At 34.3% G+C, this 25,201-nt stretch overlaps 1 protein-coding gene across 1 annotated transcript in view; it reads left to right on the top strand.

Annotated features, from left to right (window-relative positions):
• Positions 1 to 23,501, top strand: part of LOC128551643 (uncharacterized) — a gene marked incomplete at its 3' end in the record, with an annotated part of 37,186 nt that extends 13,685 nt beyond the window's left edge. The window contains exons 5-6 of the mRNA XM_053532543.1: positions 8,028 to 8,114; positions 23,430 to 23,501. Coding sequence (XP_053388518.1) covers positions 8,028 to 8,114; positions 23,430 to 23,501 — 159 coding nt within the window. The remainder of the gene's footprint in view (positions 1 to 8,027; positions 8,115 to 23,429) is intronic.
• Between the last annotated feature and the right edge of the window lie 1,700 nt (positions 23,502 to 25,201).

A 25,201-nucleotide genomic window follows, 5' to 3' on the forward strand; every position in this document is an offset into this window, starting at 1 on the left:
TTTTTTTAATCAATGAAGCCAAAGACTAAACTTTCAATTACATGTAGCTACTGCTGATGTTCATAATGAAGACGACGATAAAAGTTATAATTATAAGATTCTTCTGCCAAGCCGATGACTAAAATTTTAATTACATGTAACTGCTGCTGATTTTTGTGTTTGGTTTTAATCGGTGGAGTCGATGACTAAAATTTCTATTTCATGTAGTTTCTGCTGATATTTAATCAATTAAGCCGATGACTAAAAATCAATTGCATGTAGCTGCTGTCGATTTCTAATTAATTAAGCCGATGACTAAAAAGCAATTGCATGTAGCTGCTGTCGATTTCTAATTAATTTAGCCGATGACTAAAAACCAATTGCATGTAGCTGCTGCCGATTTCTAATTAATTAAGCCGATGACTAAAAATCAATTACATGTAGCTGCTGCCGATTTCTAATTAATTAAGCCGGTGACTAAAAAGTAATTGCATGTAGCTGCTGTCGATTTCTAATTAATTAAGCCGATGACTAAAAATCAATTACATGTAGCTGCTGCCGATTTCTAATTAATTAAGCCGATGACTAAAAAGCAATTGCATGTAGCTGCTGTCGATTTTTTTTTCATTAATTTAGCTTATCCGAATACACATATACAGGTACATCGTTTGTCTTATCTATTTTCATTGTTTTGTCTAAATATATCTGTTAATATTTTGACCCTAAAGTTCTATCAATTTCTCTAATAGTCGAGCGCGCTGTCATCAGATAGGGCTTTTTTTAATATGTAGAGATAGGCCTTAAAATTTTCAGTGATAGAATTACATTAAATAAAGTCTAGAAATTAATTTCCAAGTGCTTGAAATAACCAAAAATGATTTCACAAATGTGAAGTTTATGATAGTTTTGTTAATATCAATAACAGAAGTTTTATTTTTTAATTTAAAGTTGTGATCCACAAAGAATGACAACTCTTGCCTTGGGCTAGTACTTATAAGTAGAGATCTATTAGTTTACTTCCCTTGCAATTACACAATTGAGTGGAAAATGAAAACTGTTTAAGACACAATATCATACTTTTTTGCACAAAAAAATCATTAAGGATTTATTCATTTGTGTTTGATTTACCCTCAAGACATGGTTCCTATGATTCTGTCAACTTACATATGGTAAAAAATTAACTTTTAACAAGCCAATAATAAAACGAAGTACCAGTAGGTAAATAGTAGTGCAGATAATACAGTTTTGCTTGTATCAAAATGTCACAATAGATCCACTTTTGTAATACAGAACACCTGGTAGGATTAGTAAAGGTGCAATTATATTGATCTCTATTTCCTATGCCTATAATATGAACTATTTCTAAACAGCTATTGTTTGCCAAAATACTTTATTAGTCTTTCGCTTTGAATAGTGTTCAACATATTGCGGCTTTTACGAACTTTTATTGAAATGTTATGCGGAATGTTAGTCAATGGATGATAGTAACTGATATTACTGGGAAAATAGTTGGGTGCAAGGTTATCTATTTCCGTCATTTTCAAATAAAATTTGGGCAGTTTGATTTGTAGCACCTCGTTTCCCTTTCGATTGACAATTTAGCACTTATATACAAAAACTGTACTCTACAATGGATCATATTTCTATAGAATATGGTGATTTTGAATTAATATAATGTTATCATGGACACGAGCCCCGTGATCTTTATATCTAAATTTAAATTTCAAAGACATTAACACTAGTCTAATTAAGGAACACAGTATCAGCTTTTTTTTCTGTATTTCAACTATATCTATGAGAATAAAATTACTGCTGTAAGTATTTTAAGCTTTAATATTTGTTTAAGTAGATGCAAATAAAACGAACATATTACTTAATTTAGGAATAAAATGGTTTGCAGCTAAATTAAACAGGAAAGGTAAATTTATTTGATATTTTTCTAAGACATTCTGATAAAAAGCAAGATAAAAGGTACTTTAAACACCTCCGTTGCAATGGTTACTTAAAACTTTAAGATAAATAAGTTACTACGTATATTTTTTGATATTCTGCTAATAATATTACCCTAATTTTTTATTTTGATCATATAGAAAATGGCACTGATAACGTAAAAAAAACCGTTATCATACATAATTGTTTGAAACTGAGAGAAAATGCATTACCATGTTAGCACGAGCCCTAGGACAAATACATTTTAAGCTTACATGAGAAAGATAACGAGCATACTAATAAAATTACCAACTATGCAAACTTTTACGGATAACAATGGAACCGAAGTACACTAATAAGTACGCACGACCGGTGGTGACACTTCGTACTTCACACTTCAGACTAAATATTTTATACTTTAGACTTCATATTTCAGACTTCATACTTATGACTTCATAATTCACACTTCACACTTCACAGTCCACACTTTATTCTTCACACTTAAGACTTCAGACTTCGCACTTTGCACTTCATAGACTAAACATCACGTGATTTGACGTCATCTGCTTATTGTGCGCCATTTTTTATTTGAATGTTAAGTATTCTTGATTGTGCACATTTTAAATGTTCTAGGAAAATAAACGACTTCCTGAGTTTAGATTATATGGCTTGTTGATATTCGAAAATTAAGGGGTAATTCAACGTCTGTTGTCCGTCCGTTGAAATCTTATTGAGAAAAATTATTGGAATATTTTTTGAAGAATCACACGGGAATGATCCATGGGTGACGCACATGAAAATTGCTAAAATAATTTCATTCAGTGCGGAAGTCTGGTTGCCATGGTAAACGAAAGGAAAAATATTTTCAAAAAATCTTTATTAGATTATTAGTGGTATTCAAATTATGCCAAAATTAAAAATTGATTCAATCCGCGGAACAGTACTTTTAAACGGACTCATAAAGGAAAATCTTTTTAAAATCTTCTTGTCTTTATTTTATACTCTATTTTATTTATTCAAAATATGCCTCTGGAGCCAAAAGTAACTCTGCCATAATCACTATACTTTATTATGTCCAATCTTGTTTTAAACAACGAAAAAAAAAAACGCTCAAAAACCGCATGAAGTCAGTTGAAACACATGCAAATCTAAAGTTTGAAATGTAAAATTTGAAGTATAAAATGTGAAGTATGAAGTCAGAAGTGTAAAGTTTGAAGTATGAAATAGGAAGTCTGAAGTCTAAAGTGTGAACCCTGAAGTTTGAAATGTGAAGATTGAAGTATGAAATTTAAGTAAGTAAGTAAGTAGCGACATTGTTTAAAGTGGATAACATATACGGCATTATATACATTTTTCAAAACCGATTAACAATATGTTCCACTGTATACTACGAATAGATTTCTACAGAACGTCAAACATACATGTAATAAACCATAAACAGGTATAACAAACTTGAAAGGAGAACATTATGATATGGAAAGATCTGGAATGATATTTAGGTAAATATTACACAATGCCTGCTGACTGTTACAATTTACTCACTGACACTCCCATTGTGCTTACTGGTATAGTAATCATGTATGCTGGCACCTTTAACACGCTTGTTGACAATGATACCACGCTTGTTGACAATGATACCATGCTTGCTGACAATGATACCATGCGTGCTGAAAGTTACAACTTCTTTGCTGCTTAGACCCTGATGTCTATATCATAATTTCATTTGGCAAATACTATTGGATTACTATACCAGTAAGCACAATGGGAGTGTCAGTGAGTAAATTGTAACAGTCAGCAGGCATTGTGTAATATTTACCTAAATATCATTCCATATCTTTCCATATCATAATGTTCTCCTTTCAAGTTTTTTATACTAATAATTTTGCTATGTACAATGAGCATCTAGTAGTATATGTACTGGTAGGTATTATATTCTTAACTCTAATTATTTATATCAGAGAAGTGCCACTGAACACAGGATCTTTTGAATTTTTCTAACGTGTCTGATGAGTATATATATGTTTATGAATGATGTTCCAAATTACAGCTTTAGAGTAGTGTAATGATTTACGAAAGAATTCAATTCTTGGCTTTGGTACTTCGATTTCATCGATTTCATTTGATCTAAGTTGGCGATCACTTGTTTGTTTTTCAATTAATTTTGAAGCAAGGTGTTCAGTAGATTGATTTTTAATGGATTTATAAACAAGGATTGCCTTTTTATACTTTGTTCTCTCAGAATAAATCATCCATTTTAATCTTTAAACAATTCAGCTGGTGGAGCATTATATTCTTTGTCAAGTATGATTCTTGCGACACGTTTATGTAATTTTAAGACAGTTTCGTAAAGCTCATCAGTACAGTTCCCCCATACAGTACAACATTAATTAAGATCGGGTAAAATGTAAGAATTAAAACATAGTTTTTCTTGAATGTAGGTTGAGGTAAGATTTTATTCGTAAAAGAAGATAAATTGGAATTGCATTTTTTCATAGTTTGTTCAACTTGGATCGTCCAGTTCAGATGTTCATCAGCATGTACTCCTAACAGCTTGTTATGTCATGAATATGATAGGGGCTGAACCTGCATTTGTATGCTATTAGATATTAGAATCGATGTGATTTTTAATTTTGTCTCCCACCATACAGTAGTGTTGGAGACATATTGATTTACTCCTGTCTGGGTGTCTGTGTTTCGTCTGTCACAAAGTTTGTCCGCACTATAAGTCGAACATTTCTCATCCGATCTTCACTAAACTTGAACAAAATGTGTCTGACCGTAAGACGTCGGCCAAGTTCGATAACTAGCCAAATCGGCCCAGTCACTTTGGAATAATGGCCCTTGAATAACAGAAAAATCCTCAGAGCACATGCGCTTTCGTGAAGGCGAAACGTACCCTATACAAGTAGTATAGGATACGTTTTGCCTGCACGAAAGCGCATGCGAAATTAGTAGTATAGGATACGATTTGGGTGCACGAAAGCGCATGCGCAAGTAATATTGGGTACGTTTTGGGTATTTCGGAACGGTATCATTCAAAATGACATGAACTTCTGAATTCAAACTAATAACAAAAGGTGTGATAGTCTTTTTGTTACGATCAAATAGCAAGTAATTACCGGCAATTAGTGTGTCACCTCCTGTCAATTTTGTTGTTTACAGTTTGATCTCAATTAAAGATAATACTCCATCTTTAATTAGTATCATTATATTTGTGATTATTAAATATTTCTTTCATCAAAATACCTTAAAATTTATACGAAATTAATTTTGTTTGAAAGAAAAATAAACAACTCGATCTTTTACAGAACGTAACGGCTATCTTAGATTTTAGCGGTGACAGCACGGAGAGTAGTTTCACTTGACCAAAATGGCGAAATTGGAATATAAACTTGTTTTGAAGTTGGAAAATGGTCTATACCTGTGTATAATGCGCACCAACGATTCGGGGGTGCTCCCGGGGGTCAAAAACTGCGCATTACACATGGGTATCTACGGTATACTACTTTAAAAAGTAGTATGTGTGTCCTTTTAGTGTCAAAAAAGCGCATGCGCATGTGCTCTAAGTAAACAGTATATAAAGACTGACTTACTATTTAGATGATTAGGCAGTTGTCGGAGACATGCGCTTTTCTCAAAAGCATCTGTAGTTTTATTGTTGTTATGATAAGCTGTGATATACATAGCTTTAGTTTTAGATATACTTGGAAGCATTTAGTTTTCTTTGCACCATTCATGGACTTTGTCATCGTAGATTGCAGGCTGTTGTGCACTTCAGTCACACTTTTACCATATGCTGACTTCGTTGCATCATCAGCAAACATGTCAACGGTTGATTTATCTGTGTGTAAAGGAAGGTCATTGATATATAGTTTAAAAATATAGGACCAAGAAAAGAGCCTTGTGGGACCCCCGCAGAATTTTCTTTGGAGAAGAAAGCTGTCCAGATACACACACTTGTTGAGAGCAGTTATTTAAATACGACGATAACCATATAACGGGGGTTTCACCCAACTTATACAGGTTTAATTTTTCTATTAACAAAGAGTGGTTTACAAGGTCAAACGCTTTGGTTAGATCTAGAAATATAGTGCCAACAAAAGAGTCATTATTTATGGCATTAATCTAATCATCAATATTATTTGTAAGTGCAGTTTCACAGGAGTGATTTGCTCGAAAGCCTGATTGTTTGGAATACAGAAGATGATAAGTTTCTAAGAAATCCTTTATTGGATTTGGCACATGCCTTTCAATAAGCTTTGATAATATTGAAAGTATTGAAAGTATTGATATTGGTATATAGTTAGATTTGTCAGATTTTGAATGCTTTTTATAAATTGGTGTTATTTTGGCTGTCTTAAATTTTTCTGGAAATTTGCACTGTGTTAAACTTAGATTAACTAGCTCTGCGCTGGGAAAATCACATCCAGGCGAGTGAAGACAAAATAACCTCGGGTATTGTACTTCCGGGTCGTGACGTCATCACCTGGTAAAAGTCGTCTGGCAGAAGAAGCTAAAATATATAATATATGGTAAGCACCATAGCAAAACAAATAAGTAAGGGTATAAAACTGCTCCTTTGGGTACACCATACCTCCGTAGGCTCCCATAAATAATACGTGCTACTTATATAAGATTTGAGTGCTATGGTGTGGGAGACTTATTGATTTACTCCTGTCTGTGTGCCTGTGTGCCTGTCTGTCACAAAGCTTGTCCGCACTCTATGTCAAACATTTCTTACCCGATCTTCACCAAACTTTAACAAAATGTGTCATACCATAAGACCTCGGCCAAGTTCGATAACTAGCTAAATCGGCTTAGGCACTTTTGAATTATGGCTCTTGAATTACCGAAAAATCCTTAGAGATGCGCTTTCGTGCAGGCCAGACGTACACTATAATACTAATTAGTTTTGCCTGCACGAAAGCGCATGCGAAATTAGTAGTATAGGGTACGTTTTGGGTGCACGAAAGCGCATGCGCAAGTAGTATAGGGTACGTTTTGGGTATTTCAGAATAGTTCCTTTCATAACGACATGAGTTTCTCAGTTGAAACTGATAAATAAAGGTGTGATAGTCTTTTAGTTACGATCAAATGGCCAGTAATTACTTGCAATTAGTGTGTCACCTCCTGTCAATTTTGTTGTTCACAGTTTGATCTCGGTTAAAGATAATACTCCATCTTTAATAAGTATCATTATATCTGTGATTATCAAATATTTCTTTCATCAAAATACCTTTAGATTCAATTTGGATTTATTGTGATTTCTAATGTGATATCTTCATATGTCATACAGCACTACATTACAATGGCCACATTGGAAGTAAGAGAATTTTTAAACTTTTTTGTGTGTTATTTTTGACAAATAATGTTGATTGACATGGCTATATTAATTCATACATGTTTATCTTTTGTTATATGTATTAATATTATACTTGTTATTGTACATTTTATGTTGAAGTAAATCTATATAATATATATCTATTGGATTTTTCCGTCTAAAAGGTGGTGCCTTATTTCATATTAGTTTGTATATACGCGTAAATAAACATGTTTTTGTACTTGAACCATAAAATGCTGACTTTCTGTTAAATGTTTTAGCCAATGTATTACAAATTATAAACGTTGGTGAATGGTTTAACTACCTTTTGAACCACATTATTTAAGTTCGCAGGAATATTGTTACCATACAATCCTCTTTTACTCCAACCAAATGAAGTGACTATAGTAATACCATGTGATCGTAAAGAGGCAACATGCTCGGTCAGTCATCTACAGGTAGATTGAAATATGCGCCTAAACATTTAAGAAAAAATGAAACTTTTCAATCTTATGTTTTGTTTTGCTGTAAGCAACTTAACATTTTAAATGTTATCAAAACACTTTCAAATAATTTCATGGTTTACCTTTTAACAGAAATGAATTTAGTATAACTGAATTAATTCTTATTTTGTTCCCTTTTTACTAGAAAATATGTAATATTTAACTAGACTCCGCCCCAATTCAAAGGTATACATTGGAGGAGCGGTCGTTTGCTTTATTAGTTGCGTCGAAACATATCTTATTCACCTTCTTTTTTACGACATATTTTCCTATAATACTGTCTTTTTTCATTCCAGAAACAAAAAAAGGAGTCGGAGAGAAGACGCCGAACGTATTTGAAAGAATATATGGATGGTTTACATTCAGCAACCACCAGAAGAAAGGTAATATAGCTTAAAGAAGTATTCTGAGATTGCGTATATTGCTTGCTAGTCAAACAAAGAAGAATTCAAGCTCTGTATATTCTGCGACAAACAGTGGCTCACACGAAGACCGATAAGAGAGAGCATTATAACGTTAATTATGACGTCAGATTTCCGCATGTTGTCGTCCGGGTCATTACGACTTAGATAAATAAAGCCCAGCATAATTCTATCCAAATATTTAAATGAACAAATATCCGCCAGTTGTAGTTTGCCATGAACACTTATTGGGAGAAACGCCTAGTACCTCTAGAAAGAGTTAAAACTTAAATGAGGGTTCAAATGAAAGATCGTAGCCACCGAATATTAACCAAGTGTTTTCAGTGTCCTATCGCTATAGTTTTTGGACATAATATGGGAAATGACCGATTTGCCTATCAGAAACGGTCATTTGCCATGAGGAAAGTACCTTTCCATGGGAAACATATGGCGCAATTTTCCCATAGTAAAATCTATATTTTCATATTCGGCTAAGAATATATAAATCATCGTAATTTGTGTTTACTTAGGACTATTTCAATGTTTATTTTCTAAAAATTGACAAAAAAATACAAATTTTATTTTTCCTATGGGAAACCATTCCGACGGGAATCGGGAATCTAACGGAATAGTGTGGGACTGGTTTCTGGAACTAATTATGGAAATATCAAGCAATCACATCGGAATTATTTTCTATGGGAATCCCGTGGGTATGGAATCCCATTGGCAAAAGAAAAACAAAGAACTCTAAAATTGTAATGATTTCTTGAAAACTTGGTTTTATGATCGAATCATTCAAATTCAAAAGGAGAGTTGTGTTGGACTTTACAGTCAAGAACTGCAAAAACGACCCAGCTATACATTTAAAAATGATCCAAGAAGATTTCCATAATGTTTACATAAATATAATAGGCAAAAGGGTGTTAAGGCCACACCAAATTGATAAGTTGTTCATCGGATTTTTTTCTGAAAAAAAATGAGGCGGCGAGAGAAAAATATTTTTTTTTAGGTTTTTGAGAAAATCAGGAGCGAGCGAAGAGCGAAGAAATATATTTGTCTTGATTTGGCTCTCGACTGACTAATGAAAACCTTAAAATAGAATGTATAGCCCTTTTAAATTAAAAACTAAGTCCCCAGGGATTAAGAAAATCAGACGCACAACAAAGCGAACTCGTGAAAAAAAGGTAATAACATTATCATACAGTACACTGTAATCAAATAATGCATGCTTTTGAAAATGCGGTTAGAAAATATGTAATAAACAACAATGCATAACCTTACACCATACTTATCACATACATATGTGACTTGAATATTTACTGCTATGAAAATGTATCATTCTTAGCTGACTTTACAAAGTTTTTGATACATCAAAGATCTATGTGAGTGTTACTAGATCTATTAAAGCTTCTGATTTGAAACTAAGAACAGTTATTTACTGTCAAAATCTACACCTGGAGAAACAATACTATTAAGTCTGAATCTAGACAGAGTTATGCCCCTTTTTAACATAGAATATTTTTAATTAAGTTTTATAAAATGACCAATAGCTCTGTACTTTCAAAGCTTCTGACTATTATGCCCCTTTTACTGAAAAAACTCTGATTCAGAAAAGTCGAGCATGATGTCTTATGTACAGCTCTTTTTCTAACTTTAAACTTTCATAACATATTGAATTTGTTGAAACAAAGTCTCAATTAAAGCCTGAAATGGAGATTAACGTGCATTAACATTAGTCTACTAAATGATTGGAAAATTTGAAAATCGAATGTTCTGAAAACAACTCATAATGTAAATTCCTTACCCCACCAACTTTCGTATGCAAATGCTGATCATTTGGACAGGAAAAACAGAACACAGATAAGTGACATGCATCAATAAGTATTTACCCTTACCAAAATAATGTAGATTGATGTTATCAAATAAATTAGTATTTTTTTCTTCATCCAGTTTTCAATGAAATAAATCGATTTTTATAGTATGTAATTTGGTAAATATTTGAAGAAAATGGCGTAACTGCATAAAAGGGAAACAACTTTTTATGCAACTAAATATAAGTGTTATGATTTATTATAGACGATGTGTGCGTAGTATGTATTTATTTTGATTAAAATCCATTTGAGAACAATCTAGGACTGGAATTATAAGCATTTATAAACTTTTACGTCCGTAAAAAGTAGCGCACCAAAACATTTTGGATTGATTTTTTCAATGGGGCGGGCGCAAGCCAAAAACCAAAAAAAAATATTTCTTTGTTTTTCTGAAAATATACGAGCGGCAAATCCGATGAACAACTTTGTAATTTGGTGAGGCCTAAGGGGGTATTCTTTGATTGACCAGTAGTATTTGGATTAGTTTTATTCTGATATGTAGAGATTCATTCATCAGAAAAGAATACTGAATATACGTCTTCAACTAATGAAATGCTTTTGTAGACGTCTTTGACAAAATTTGACGCCACGTGTTGGTGTCAAACATGGGATCATAGATAACAGCAAGTCTAGTATAATTTTAGATTTTGGCACTGGATAATGTTTGATTTTGTTGCGTTATCATATCCTTTCAATAAAAGATTTTAAGAAACGCCTACTTTTGAAAAGTAGATATACATTAAATAAACAGACTTTGAAGTTAAAAACGTGTCGAGAAATTTTGAGAAAAAAATGGTTGTTCGCGAAGTTGTATTTATCTCCAATATTTTTCTAACTTTTGATCTTTGTAAATGCGAGCTCCACAAGCACATCGGTCACGTTTAAAGAATCACAAAATAAACGACCATATTAGTTCAAATTAAATGAATAATGATCAATTAATATTAAAATATTTGCATCCAAGTTGCAAGAATGAAATATTTGCCATATACAGATGAGGTGTTTATATAATGATTGAAGAGACGCAAATGCTCACATGATATCAACACTTTAACAACAAAGAATGGTAGACAGTGTTGCATTTTCCTTTCTTGAAGCAGTTAATAGAATAAGAATGAACGATGAAAATATCATGCATGATATGACCCATTTCAAAGCCAAAACCTTTGACAAATAAAACTAGCAATGAATGCTCCATGCTCTCTAAAATTATTTAACCTAAAGTTGTTGCAGGCTTAGCTATTTCATCAACAGAGTGCAAAATAAATATCTAATCCTTAAGAAAACCTCCGTTTGTTTTGGTACACGTGCATATGGACACCTAATTTAGTTAAATCTGAACTGATATAGGTACAGTTTAGGATAAAACTACAAAATATACAATTATGATCCGTCTTAATGTTATTTTAAGATAAACTAAACCAATTTTACAATATGTGGATATATACGCTAACTATTGAATAAAACGAAAAGGATGTATATATGCTGTTTAGAAAGATAAAAAATAAAGAGTTAATTATTACATTTCGGCTCTTTTGACGGTGTATATATTATCATCTAAAAAGAGAAATGATTCCAGTGGCACAGCTGTATGCGATAAAATCTTTAAACGTAATAAAGCCTTTAAATGTCGTAAATGCCATTACAGGCATAACGCCGCTATGTTATGTCAAAATAATCCGTTAAATGTCTTTAATGCTCGATAATTTAACATCTGAAATAGTCACTACACGTCTTTAGAATTAGTTCCACGAAAAAGCGTCTCTAAACTTAGTACATAGGTTTATACAAACATATTTTGCTGAAACTATTTTTGATGTGTCAATTCAAAGCCATGATTATACTTGAGTCTCTTTGTTTCCATGATTAGTGTTGGTGTATTGTCAATAATGTCATAAAATATTTCTGCTTAACGTAAAAACGATATTCTTTTGCAGCAAAACAATATGCTATGTGACATGTCAACCCTACGACAGACTACATCACATGCTAACCATACGATAGACTATGTGACTAGTTAGCTATACGACAGACACTTGTGACATGCTGACCCCACGGTAGATAATGTGACATGCTAACCCTAGGACAGGAAATTAAACTAAAAGATACCTTTTTATCTGCACGTCGAGTTGAGTTATTGTGAAAATTTTAAAAGTTTTCATGTATTTTCACTTATTCAACTTAATAAATGAAATTCACGAGGCAATCTTGAATACTTGTATGCCAACCTAGTTCATAGTTTGATTATTGTTATCTCAGATATTTGTCATGGGTTTGAATTTCTGATTTACGTAGTAGAAAGTATTATTAAATTCATTATCTCCCTTGATGACTCTGACAGTACATGTTTAATCTAGCTGCCGAATAGATAATATTTGTAAGTGTTTAAAAGTAATTTCTTTTTTATATTCTGACCAATCTTTCTTATTATAGTTTTTGTTAAGACCCCGTGTTTTGTTCACAGTAGATAACTCCCGCGGCTATTCAAATTTTGTATAATTATGTCTCTTTTCTTCTATAACACTGGGTCTGAGAAAGATTGGTTTCAGCATCTCCTGGAACCTGGAGATCGACCTTTCATCATTGATCTTGTCATGTGAACTGGTGTTTTGAAGGCTGTGTATTTCCATTCACACAATGTGATAAATAGCTCCTGCTGTTATAAACTTTGAACTGTAGATAAAGGAGCACTTTACTTTTTAGTAAACATGTTGCACTACAAAGAATACCTAATGGATAACTGATATGTAGTGGATCAATGATGCTGTTTGCATACAATTCAAATACCTTTTCCATATCATATTTTTTATATTAAATTTTAAGAATATGTAATAAGAAAAAAGTGTTATACACGCCTGGTAAACAACAGAGGTACCTCTTTCAGAGGTATATGTTCTGTACCTCTTTCAGAGGCAAATTGCTCTGTCGCAACTTGCAAGCTAGTGCACGTCGCGATAAAAGAACATCAACAAAGGTGAGTGTCATCATATTATTTGCATTTTTACGAGCATTGTATAGAATATCAAAAATCGGGGAATGGTAGGCGGTGTAGATATGATTTAACTTTACAGAGAACTTAAAGTTTACTGTTTCATTCTTAATTTGTGGTCGTGGTGGTATTTACCAGCAAGCTGATTTAGCAGTGAATTTGGTCGTTTCGGCATGTAATCACTTTCATTGTCAAATATTTGCATTTTAACTAATATTAAGAAGAAAACCGAGTAGGCGCCAAATGGTTTGGGAGTAAAAATATTCACATTTTATCATGAGAGACAACTCTGTCGTGAAGGAGATAGTCATGTCGCCAAGGATATAGCTCTGTGTTGCATTAACAGAGCTCTGTGTTGATAATTTTGATGTTATATCGAAAAGTTTACAATATTTACGTTGGGTTGTCCTCCTTTGAAATAATACAAAGTCACTGTTCCATTGCCATTTGAATTTGCCATATATTGTTTTGATAAAGATTTTTCATTAAGCTATAATTGTAAATTTTGAACAGTTGTACATTCTGTTAACTTTTTAGCTCACCTGCCTTCAGGTGAGTTATTGTGATCACTCGATATCCGACATCCGTCGTCTGACGTCTGTCTCTCTGTTAACATTTAGCTTGGTCACTAGGTCAAATTAAAGAAAAACATTGTGTATGCAATAGGGATTGCATTTTACATCAGATCTTCATGAATTTTTATCAGAATGTTTATCTGGATAAAATCTAGGTAAAATTTAAATATGGGTCATCTTGGGTAAAAACCTAGGTCACCTGGTGAAATCAAAGAAAAAACCTTGTGTACGCAATAGGGGCTGCATTTTAACTGGACATTTATAAAATTTAGATAGAATGGTTGCCTTAATAAAATCTATGACATGTTCGAATATGGGTAATCAGGGATAAAAAACTAGGTCGGTATGTCAAATCAAAGAAAAACCTTGTGTATGCAATAGGGTCTGCATGTTACACCGGATGATTCATGAAATTCGTTCACTTTGTTTGTCTGGATGAAAATAGGTCAAGTTCGAATATGGGTCATCTGGGGTGAAAAACTAGGTCACCCGGTCAAATCAAAGAAAAACATTTTGTATGCAACAGGGGCTACAATTTACACTGGATAATAATGGAATTTGAACAGAATGTTTGTCTTGATGTACTCTAGGAAGAGTACAAATAGGGGTCATCTGAGGTAAAAACTAGGTCACACAGTAAAATCAAAGAAAAACTTCCTAAATGCAATAGGGGCTACATTTTATGCAGAATGTTCAAGAAATTTGATCAAAATGTTTGCTTTGATGAAATCTTTTTAAATCGAAAATGCGCGAATTAAAGCCAGCTCGAAACTGGCCTTTGGCCGTTTGCACGCAATTTTCTGCTAGCGAATTTAAATGATTTCACAGGTCATGAATAAGGAAATGCGTTTAACGACTTGGGCATGTTTTTTTCTTAATTTCGCATTTTTATGATGCTAATTAATGCTCTAACGTCATAATATGACAAAATTTCAATTCTTAAGAAAGATACTTTTACACAAAATCCTTAGTCCAGTCCCTTTCGAGATACGCGTCTAATTGGTTCAGATAAAAGATAGATTGATAGAAATGAAAATAGCCGCGAATATTTGAATTTCAATTATACAGAAAGTTCTTAAATTTAGACTTCGACCAATTTGGTAATTTTGTCAGTTATTGTATATGTAATTGAGGTTGCCAATTAAATGTGTACATCGTTAACGCACTAAATGCATGATGATTAGCTTCTACGTAAAGTTGTCCTATAAATTTGATTTAGCTGGTAAATCAGCATGACTGTTTAAAACTTAAGATTTTAGATTCATAAGTGCATTTGAACGTGCTCGTACAATGATGAAGTCAAAGCGACTACGTACAAACAAACTGTTCGTGTCCTCAACGAAAAATAATTATGGTATCGTTATATTCAGATATGATTTCACAAGTGTAATACTTAGTGTAATCAAGTTTCAGAGCCACTTCCACTGAAGTTGGCGTCTTAAAAATACAGCCAACCCTTACTTTTCACAAGATAATTTCACGTATTATATTTTCTCTAACTATATTTATTTTATAGAAAAAGTAGCACGTGCCGCTTCTAAGAAAATATAGCCCGCCCGCTTAGGTCAATAGTGAATGTGCAGAGGTGTCTGATCCCCCTGATTATTTCAGAGTGTGTCTGTAATCATTTGTCTTCCATCACTGACACAATGATTAATATGGAGAACATAACAGTTACTTGCTGAGAACAAGTTGGTACTGGTGCTGAATCCAGAAGTACTGGTTAAAACAGCACTAAATACAAAACAAGCAAAAATAAATATAAGAAAATATAAGCAATATGTATCATACAAATGCTGTATAAATATAACAAAAGCTGTCTGTAAGACAGCCAAGGCTCGACTGTTCGAATAATTGTCCCAGAAGCAGGAACATATTACCCTAAATGTTAAAATATCTATAGAGTTTCAATCCAGTTTCTGCATTAGTTTTGGAGACAGTAACTTGCATGCAAAACTTTAACCAGAATTTTTAAGTGCAACAGCGGAAACAATTTGACCAAAATGCATGTCAGAGTTATAGGACTTGATGTAATTAACTAGTTTTATAACCCCGAAGGCACATGTGAAGTTTCGATTTCATATGTGCATTTGTTCTGCAGATACTTGGACGCAAATCTTAACCAGAATTTTTAAGTCAAGAAGGAGGCATAATTTGCCCAAACTACATGTCAGCGTTATGGAACTTGACCCAGTGAGGTTGGTAATTGATCTAGAAAAAGAAAATATAAGTTTCAAAACTATATGCCTTTAAGTAGAAGCTGTATGTACTTGCATGCAAAACTTTAACCAGGATTTTCTAAGTCCAAAAGGTGGCACGATTTGGCCAAATGCAGGTCAGAGTTATGAGACTTGATGCTATCAACTAGTTTTATAACCCCGAAGGCACATGTGAAGTTTCAAGTCAATATCTGCATCAGTTTTACATGTCAGCGTTATGGAACTTGACCCAGTGAGGTTGGTAACTGATCTAGAAAAAGAAAATGGAGTAGAATAGCTAGACTGTTCTTCGAATAGTCGAGCTTAAAATGTCATAATTGAATTGTATCTCGTAACTGAACATAACTACTATTCTGTTACATTAAAAACTGCTCAAAACTCCTTGGCAACATGACTATCTCCTTCATGACAGAGCTCTTTCACAGTAAAAAGTGAATATTTTTACTCCCAAACCATTTTCGGTACATATCTTTTTTCCAAATGCATTGTATACATTACCGCTATCTCGCGCCTACTCGGTTTGCTTCTTAATATTAGTTAAAATGCAAATATTTGACAATGAAAGTACTTTCATGACGAAATGGCCAAATTCACTGCTAAATCAGCTTGCTGGTAAACATCACCACGACCACAAATTAAGAATAAAATAGCAAACTTTAAGTTGTCTCTAAAGTTAAATCATATCTACACCGTTTGCCATTCCCCGATTTTTGATATTCGATACATTGCCTGTTAAAATGTAAAATATATGATTACACTCACCTTTGTTGATGTTCTTTTATCGCGAAGTGCACTAGCTCGGAAGTTGCAAAGGAGCGATTTACCGTATACCTCTGAAAAAGGTAGATCTGTTATTTACCAGGCATGTTATACAGATGTAAAATTCTACAGAATAGTGCAATACTTCATTGCTTAAATTAGGAAATTCTAAGACTGTCTAAGTATGCCTATTTAGTTTATTTGTCAAATTGATATTGTTCACTGTATGGTTACTAAAACGGTAGCCGTGTTTGGATCTGTCCAATATGGTCAACGTGAAGTCAGCCATGTATCAAGTATTAACGGTTTAGTTACTACAAGTAATCGAAAACAGTTAGCGGTTTGGATATAGTATAAGTAACGGTTTGGATAGCATCTAAATTCACATGATCGGTATCAAGGCTGATAAAACCAAATACAATTACAATGTTTTCCTTCACAAATTCCTGGGATATCAGAGTGGCCTTGTATATAGGTGACATAAAATCTAGTGACTTGGATTTTACGATGAATCGACACAAAAATGTCATGTATCATTAAGCTTTTAAAATATCTAAGGAAAGAAGCAAACAGTCGTAAATGCTTTTCAAATTTATAACAGAAATCAGTATAATTAAACAAACAAGTGAATTATTTCCTTAAGAAAGTTTAACCTACTTCCCTTGAAATGTTTGATAGGGAGACAGCAAAGATTTTAATGGGGCCTTATGATCAGGTCAACAAACCGCCATGCATAATTAACAACACTATGTATTCTTGCACCCTGTAAAAGAAAGTGCTACGTTTGTTCGTTCAAATTTCTCAAAATCACCATAAAGGAGTATAAAAGAATCTGTAAAAAGATACTTTGGAAGCATAGAATGCAACCAAGAATAATACTAGCAGACACGGTTTGACAGTGTCTGTTCAAGAGAGGTAATGAAATGTGCAACACCTCTCACGCCCTCTAGCATAGTAAGATTTGTAGTACCTATGGAAAGGTGATAAGGTAAACTTGTCGTCTGTTGGCCCTCTATAGCAACCGCTAAATATTCAACCTATTGTTTAACGTATTTCTGGAAACCTAAAACTATCCCTTGTAAAATATTACTCAACAGGCATGTTTCTTTGGGTATGTGCTTATGCATATATAATGAGTTAGGTTTGCGTCAATGTATAAAATTTCTGCTTCATAACTTGTGACATAAATATTTGAACTAGAACTATGAAACTTAAAATGAATTTAGATCATTATAATGATGTGGTAGTGCACACATAATTTTATCAAGATCTCTTTAGTAACTTTAGAGTTATTGCTCTTTAATTTGATAAAAATCCACATATTTATACATAACAAACTGACCAATTGGTAGAATTTTATTAAACTTCTTTCATGTTTTCTCCTATGAACATTTATTTTCAACATTTGTACCCACACCCGGTCACTCCCGCCGCCCTGGTCACACCCCCTCACCAACCCCACCCCACAATTTTCCATTTTTTTTTATTTTTTTCGAATCCTAATCCTTCCATAAATATTTATCAACATGCAAAGTTGTACCCTCCCCTCATCTCGCTCCTCCACCCAGTCTCCCCACCACCCAGATCATGCACCTCGCAACAAAATTTGTGTTCCGTCAATATTTATTATCAACATGATCATTGTACCCTCAATCGGTAACTGCCAGCCTCCCCACTTCCCCCCAAAAAATTGCATTACCATTCCTCACGAAAAACCCATTCGGCGTGGGATAACAATTAATCGAATTTGTTTGTTGCCTACGGTTAAACATATTTAACCATAACTTTTCAGCTTGACTTGCTTTGGCCCATAAATCTGTGAGTTTAGCATTCCATCATGGTTTACCGGGTCGTCTAAGTTTATTATTCACATAATCATAACACACAGGTTTATACGAAATATCACTACACATTTTCCTTTACAACATTAACCCATGCATCGTATACATTTTCAACCTCCTGTTGCGTTTTCAATCCTTGTTCTAAACAATCTATTAGGGCATTTTTATAATAAAGAGTATTGTCATCAGGCATAAAATTATTCAGAATTACTTATACTTATCATATTTATCGTCTGATTTATCACTGTAGTTATTCTGTCGTTTTACTCTTGTACGTATTTCATTGTCCAAAGTCAGTGAATGATCCCGTACATAATTGACATCATGGAACAAACAGTACAGTGACATTAAACTAATACATAAGTCTGAATAACAAACAACACAACAGTCAACAACTGTTTTGATATTAAAGTGAAATCATTCTGGGTAGAATTTCTCCCATTCAAAATACACATATTCAAAATTCATTAACCTGTTCCATATAATGTTTTGTTTTGTAATCGTTCACTTACTGATCAGGTAAAATATAAACTCATGGAACAAAATCCTGAAGGTTACCACATCTGCTATTAAAGTCACCATAAAATGTATATTAACCTTCATTTTGGTACTTATGGATGTAAGCCATTAAACATATATCTAGAAGAGTTCTCTTTTGTCAAGTAACAGACAGAAGGCATTAAAGTAAGATTCTAAAACTTCTGAAGACAACTTTATCCAAAAATACATTAATAATATTTCTCTATAATTGAAACCTTAAAATCATCATAAAATCAGCAAAAATGTTATCCTTGATGAAAAATCCTACTCCCCGTGACCCATTTCTGGCATTTTTAGCTCACCTGAGCACAAAGTGCTCAGGGTGAGGTATTGTGATCGCTCACCGTCCGGCATCCGTACGTCCGGCGTCCGTCCACACTTTCCTTTAAACAACATCTCCTCCTAAACCAACATGCCAATTTTGATGAAACTTCAGAGGGTTGTTCCTTGGATGGTCTTCTTTATAAATTGTTCAGAGAATTGAATTACATACAGAATTCTGGTTGACATGGCAACCAAAAGGAAAAACTTTAAAAATCTTCTTATCAAAAACCAGAAGCCCTAGAGCTTAGATATTTGGCGTGAAGCATTGCCTAGTGGGCCTCAACCAAATGTGTTCAAATCATGACCCCAGGGTCAAAATTGACCCCGCCCCAGGGGTCACTTTATTTTACATAGGAAAATCTTAAAAAATCTTCTTCTCAAAAACCAGAAGCCCTAGAGCTTAGATATTTGACATGTAGCATTGCCTATAAAACCTCTACTGAAATTGTTCAAATCATGACCCCGTGGTCAAAATTGACCTCGCCCCAGGGGTCACTTGATTTTACATAGGAAAATCTTCAAAAAATTTCTAAAAATAAACCAGAAGGCCTAGAGCTTAGATATTTGACTTATAGCATTGCCTAGTGGACCTCTACAAAATTTATTCAAACTTGACCCCCGGGGTCAAAATTGACCCCCAGGGGTCACTTGATTTTACATAGGAAAATCTTCAAAATTTTTCTAAAAATAAACCAGGAGGCCTAGATCTTAGATATTTGACATGTAGCATTGCCTAGTAGACTTCTACAAATCATGACCCCTGAGGTCAAATTGACCCCACCCCATGGGGTTACTTGATTGTACATAGAAAAATCTTCAAAATAAACAAGAAGGCCTAGAGCTTACATATTTCATATGTAGCATTGCCTAGTGGACCTCTTCAAAGTTTGTTTAAATCATGACCACCGACGTTAAAATTGACCCCACCCCAGGGGTCACTTGATTTTACATAGGAAAATCTTCAAAAATTTTCTAAAAATAAACCAGAAGGCTTAGATCTTAGATATTTGACATGTAGCATTGCCTGGTAGACTTCTACAAAATTTGTTCAAATCATGACCTCCGGGTTCAAATTGACCCCACCCCATGGGGTTATTTGTTTAGCTTTAGCAAAGAATTTTTTCAAGAAAGCAATTAAACTCAGGTGAGCGATATAGGGCCATCATGGCCCTCTTGTTGTGTGTACTTTTCCCTGTTTTGACCAAACCATTGATATCCCTGTAAGTATAGATCGTTATCACCTATAAAGCGTGTTTCTGAGATTCCTACAATGTCACTATTTGAAATATATGTAGATCTTAAAACATAATTGTCAATGTTCTGATCTGGACTGCAACCATTTCAGAAACCTGTCGTTATCTACTGTCGCCTCTGATGTTCCAACCGCTCTTGTCCCTGTTGCCTATGATTGTTTCTTCTACTTGGTCCTTTATTATCCTAACATATCTACTATCCTGATCGTCCCTGTAATTAGAACGATCAGGTTCACGAATGTCTTTTCTAACAACACACCTCTTTGCATTGATAAATTTGTATATCGTCAGGTAAAACCATCAAACGTTGCTTTAAAACTTGCAGCGAGAAGCTGCTCACCTTTTGACTGATCGTGATTGATAAACACTTTTTCATATTGCTTATGTTGCTTCAAACACTTTTTACCTGCCATTGTACATTTTTTATCATCTAATGATTCCATCGTTAAATCAATAACATAAGGTACCAGCCCCCCCCCCCCATCCCTCCTGATGATTCCTTGCGTTCTGTCCTAGGAACAGATGCATCCCGAATCTTTATATTATCCCAGCTCAGTGTATCTACCTAATTTCTGGTGTTCTCCCGACGAGTTTCAAGCAAATTACGCACTACTGGTACAGAATCCAGGAACACTGGTTAGGTTAACTGCCCGCCGTTATATGACTGAAATACTGTTGAAAAACGGCGTTAAACTCAAAACAAACAAACAAACAAAAACAATTTTGAGTTCAACATTTGCCTCAAAAACTTGCTTAAAACTTAAGTAATTTAGCCAATCAGTTTTCAAATTTAAACTCTGTAGAACGGACCACTACTGCCAAGTGTTTCAGACGCTGTTTATACAGTTCAAAAATAAGTTGTTCGTAACTATACATAGAGTCAAAATACGTACATGGTCCTTTGACTTACATTACTGTTTAATGCAGGAAATGTACCCATGGGAAATCTTTAACATGTTTCCCTAAGGAACTGTTTCCCATGGGAAAATATTTAGATTCAGTTGGGAATGGTTTCCCATGGGATATAAAATGTTTTCCCATGGGAACGCTTTTCCATAGGAAAATATAGAAAGGTCAAAATAATAAAATATAGAAGGGTAATCGGAATATCAAGGCCTCCTGGTGACTTTAGCATCCAGGTAAAGTTCGTATCTTCTCCATAACTCAGTATCCCATTAAAGAAATGTTGTTTGGCAACAATAGAGAAAAAAAGCTTCAAACACAATCTCCTCTAGCACCGGTGGTTAGATATGAGAATGATTTTACCCAGTCGTTCTTTGGCCTCCTTTAATGATGGTGTTAAAAGCTGTTTTTTAAAGCAAACATGGCAGCTACCGTGTTTCTAGTTTCTTCTATAAAGTTCAACGGTAAATTTTAAAAAATCTGCTTATTCAGCTCTGCAGACTACTTTTCAAAGTAATTTGTCAGATTTTTTCTTGTTATTCCTGTCAGCATCTGAGCTAAAAGAGTTATCATAATTCACTTTTATCTCAAACGGGATATTTTTACATTTTGTAAATATACAGTCCTTTTGCTGAACTACTGTTATTATTATATTATTATTAATAATAATATTATGGTTTCGACCTCAGTGGTAAAATTCATACTTTGAAAGGCTAAAGTGACTTCTTTTTTTTATTTAATTATCACAGCAGCGTTGTTTGTGCCGTGTGGCGGCCGTAAAATGTCTCCCCGTACATTCTATCAGGTCTGTTGTATTTCGATCTTCTCAGATCGTTCAGCACGACTTCTATGTCGTGTTATTAGTGCTGTTTAGTTTCTCAGCTTGAACATTTCGGCATGTGTGGTTCCAATTCTCCCGCATTCATAGCTTTGGTTATTGTATAATCACCCCTTGGATATGGTGCTTGCTTTTTAATTTTGTCTTTTGTCAGTTACTGTGATTTGCAGGCTCCATAACCTCAGATCCCTTATCTAAATTCTAGTTCTGCTCATTGTTTTCTCGTTTAGAGCAAACCCATTATTTTAACTGGGGACCAAACGCCGTTTTTCATGGAATTACATGCAAGTGTATCATTGAAGGTTCCATGTGCACCGTGGTATGAACACATCTGCGGATGCCTCTTTAATTATTTTGTACTTGTAACATGTGTAAATGTTGAGTTCTGCTTAACCCGGGGCTAGAGTGCGCGGACGGTAGCATGCATTTCCACTACCGTCCGGGAACAGGCACAATCAAACCGAGCCTGCACCATTTTCTTTGTCGTGTTGAGCGACCTGTGGAGTTTCCACTTTTTCTATTCTACATTACTGGCCATTTGTTATTAATATAATAGCCTAGATGACTTCGACCTCGATGGTAGATATCTATTCTACTAAGACCTCGGAGGTTTTCACATCGGTGGTAATTCATTCTTACAAAAGCTCTGCCGGCTTTTACCACGGCGATCGATATCTGTTCTTTCAAAGACCTGGGCGATTTTGAGTAATTGGGGATCAGACTTTGAAAATCAATATAACGATATAACGTTTGACCTTGCAGACTATTTGTTCTCTCTAAGGTCTAGATGCCTTCCGCATTGGTGGTTATTTGTTCTCTCAAAAGCATTGACAAATTCGACCTCGGTAGTCATACATTCTTATCTGTTACCAAAGTAACTTCGACAATCAAATGTTGAATTATTACTAAAGTATTATATTATTATATATAACCGTCTGTACTTTTTAATTTTAGGTAACTTACAAGTATGAGAAATATCATTTCATTAATTACTGATATATTCAAGTATAAAGCTATTCTTGCTGTCGAATATTAGGTGTAGGTCAAAGAAATTATATTACATCAACATTGCCTCAAAAAAAATGCAGACGAATATTAGACTTATTACTTTGCTCTCGTGTCAAAGACACTGACCAACATATACGAGTTTTGATTAAGTTGCTAGTATTTTATTTGTGATTTCAGAAGAAACAGAGTCAAGTATGCCGTTATATGCACACCCGGCAGCGGAAGATGTGTATCTTCAGATGAAAAAAAGTAAGTAGAAGATTTGTTTTCTTTTTAGTGATCACATTAAAAAGCTGTATCCATGAAAAATGCACAGGGTTGAGTCTGAGAACAAATAGCAAAATAAATACAATCTGTTAAAATAGAAAACCGACGCATATTAACATGAAGTTTGCAGTTTTCAGCAGTCGTCAAATCTTAAATTTTAATGTTGCTGCAGCAAATGGCAATTTATAAATAAAATAGAAAAAAATGTGTGTCTCATAACATTAATACATTAATACATTTTTAGCTCACCTGTCACATAGTGACAAGGTGAGCTTTTGTGATCACGCAGCGTCCGTCGTCCGTCCGTGCCTGCGTGCGTGCGTTCGTGCGTGCGTAAACTTTTGCTTGTGGCCACTCCAGAGGTCACATTTTTCACGGAATCTTTACAAAAGTTGGTCAGAATGTTCACCTTGATGATATCTGGTCAAGTTCGAAACTGGGTCACCTGCGATCAAAAACTAAGTCAGAAGGTCTAAAAATAGAAAAACCTTGTGACCTCTCTAGAGGCCATATCTTTCATAAGATCTTCATGAAAATTGGTCAGAATGTTTATCTTGACGATATCTAGGTCAAGTTCGAGACTGGGTCACGTGCCATCAAAAACTAGGTCAGTAGGTATAAAAATAGAAAAACCTTGTGACCTCTCTAGAGGCCATATATTTCACAAGATCTTCATGAAAACAGGTCAGAACGTTCACCTTAATGATATCTAGGTCAAGTTTGAAACTGGGTCACATGCCGTCAAAAATTAGGTCAGTAGATCAAATAATAGAAAAACCTTGTGACCTCTCTAAAGGCCATATTTTTCATTGGATCTGTATGAAAGTTGGTTAGAATGTTTATCTTGATGATATCTAAGCCAAGTTCGAAACTGGGTCACGTGCGGTCAAAGACTAGGTCAGTAGGTCTAAAAATAGAAAAACCTTGTGACCTCTCTAGAGGCCATATAATTCATGAGATCTTCATGAAAATTAGTCAGAATGTTCACCTAGATGATATCTAGGTCAAGTTTGAAAGTGGGTTACGTGCCGTCAAAAACTAGGTCAGTCGGTCAAATAATAGAAAAACCTTGTGACCTCTCTAGAGGCCATATTTTACATGGGATCTGTATGAAAGTTGGTCTGAATGTTCAACTTTATGATATCTAGGTCAAGTTTGAAAGTGGGTCACGTGCCTTCAAAAACTAGGTCAGTAGGTCAAATAATAGAAAAACCTTGTGACCTCTCTAGAGGCCATATTTTTCATGGGATCTGTATGAATATTGGTCTGAATGTTCATCATGATGATATCTAGGTAAAGTTCGAAACAGGGTTATGTGCGGTAAAAAACTAGGTCAGTAGGTCTAAAAATAGAAAAACCTTGTAACCTCTCTAGAGGCCATACTTGTGAATGGATCTCCATAAACTAAGGTCAGAATGTTTATCTCGATGATATCTAGGTCAAGTTCGAAAGTTGGTCACGTGCCGTCAAAAAGTAGGTCAGTAGGTCAAATAATGTAAAAACCTTGTGACCTCTCTAGAGGCCATATTTTTCATGGGATCTGTATGAAAGTTGGTCTGAATGTTTATCTTGATGATATATAGGTCAAGTTTGAAACTCGGTCAACTGCGATTAAAAACTAGGTCAGTAGGTCTTAAAATAGAAAAACCTTTTGACCTCTCTAGAGGCCATACCCTTGAATG

This window comes from Mercenaria mercenaria, unplaced genomic scaffold, assembly GCF_021730395.1.
Source record: "Mercenaria mercenaria strain notata unplaced genomic scaffold, MADL_Memer_1 contig_144, whole genome shotgun sequence".
Taxonomy (NCBI): Eukaryota; Metazoa; Mollusca; class Bivalvia; order Venerida; family Veneridae; genus Mercenaria; species Mercenaria mercenaria.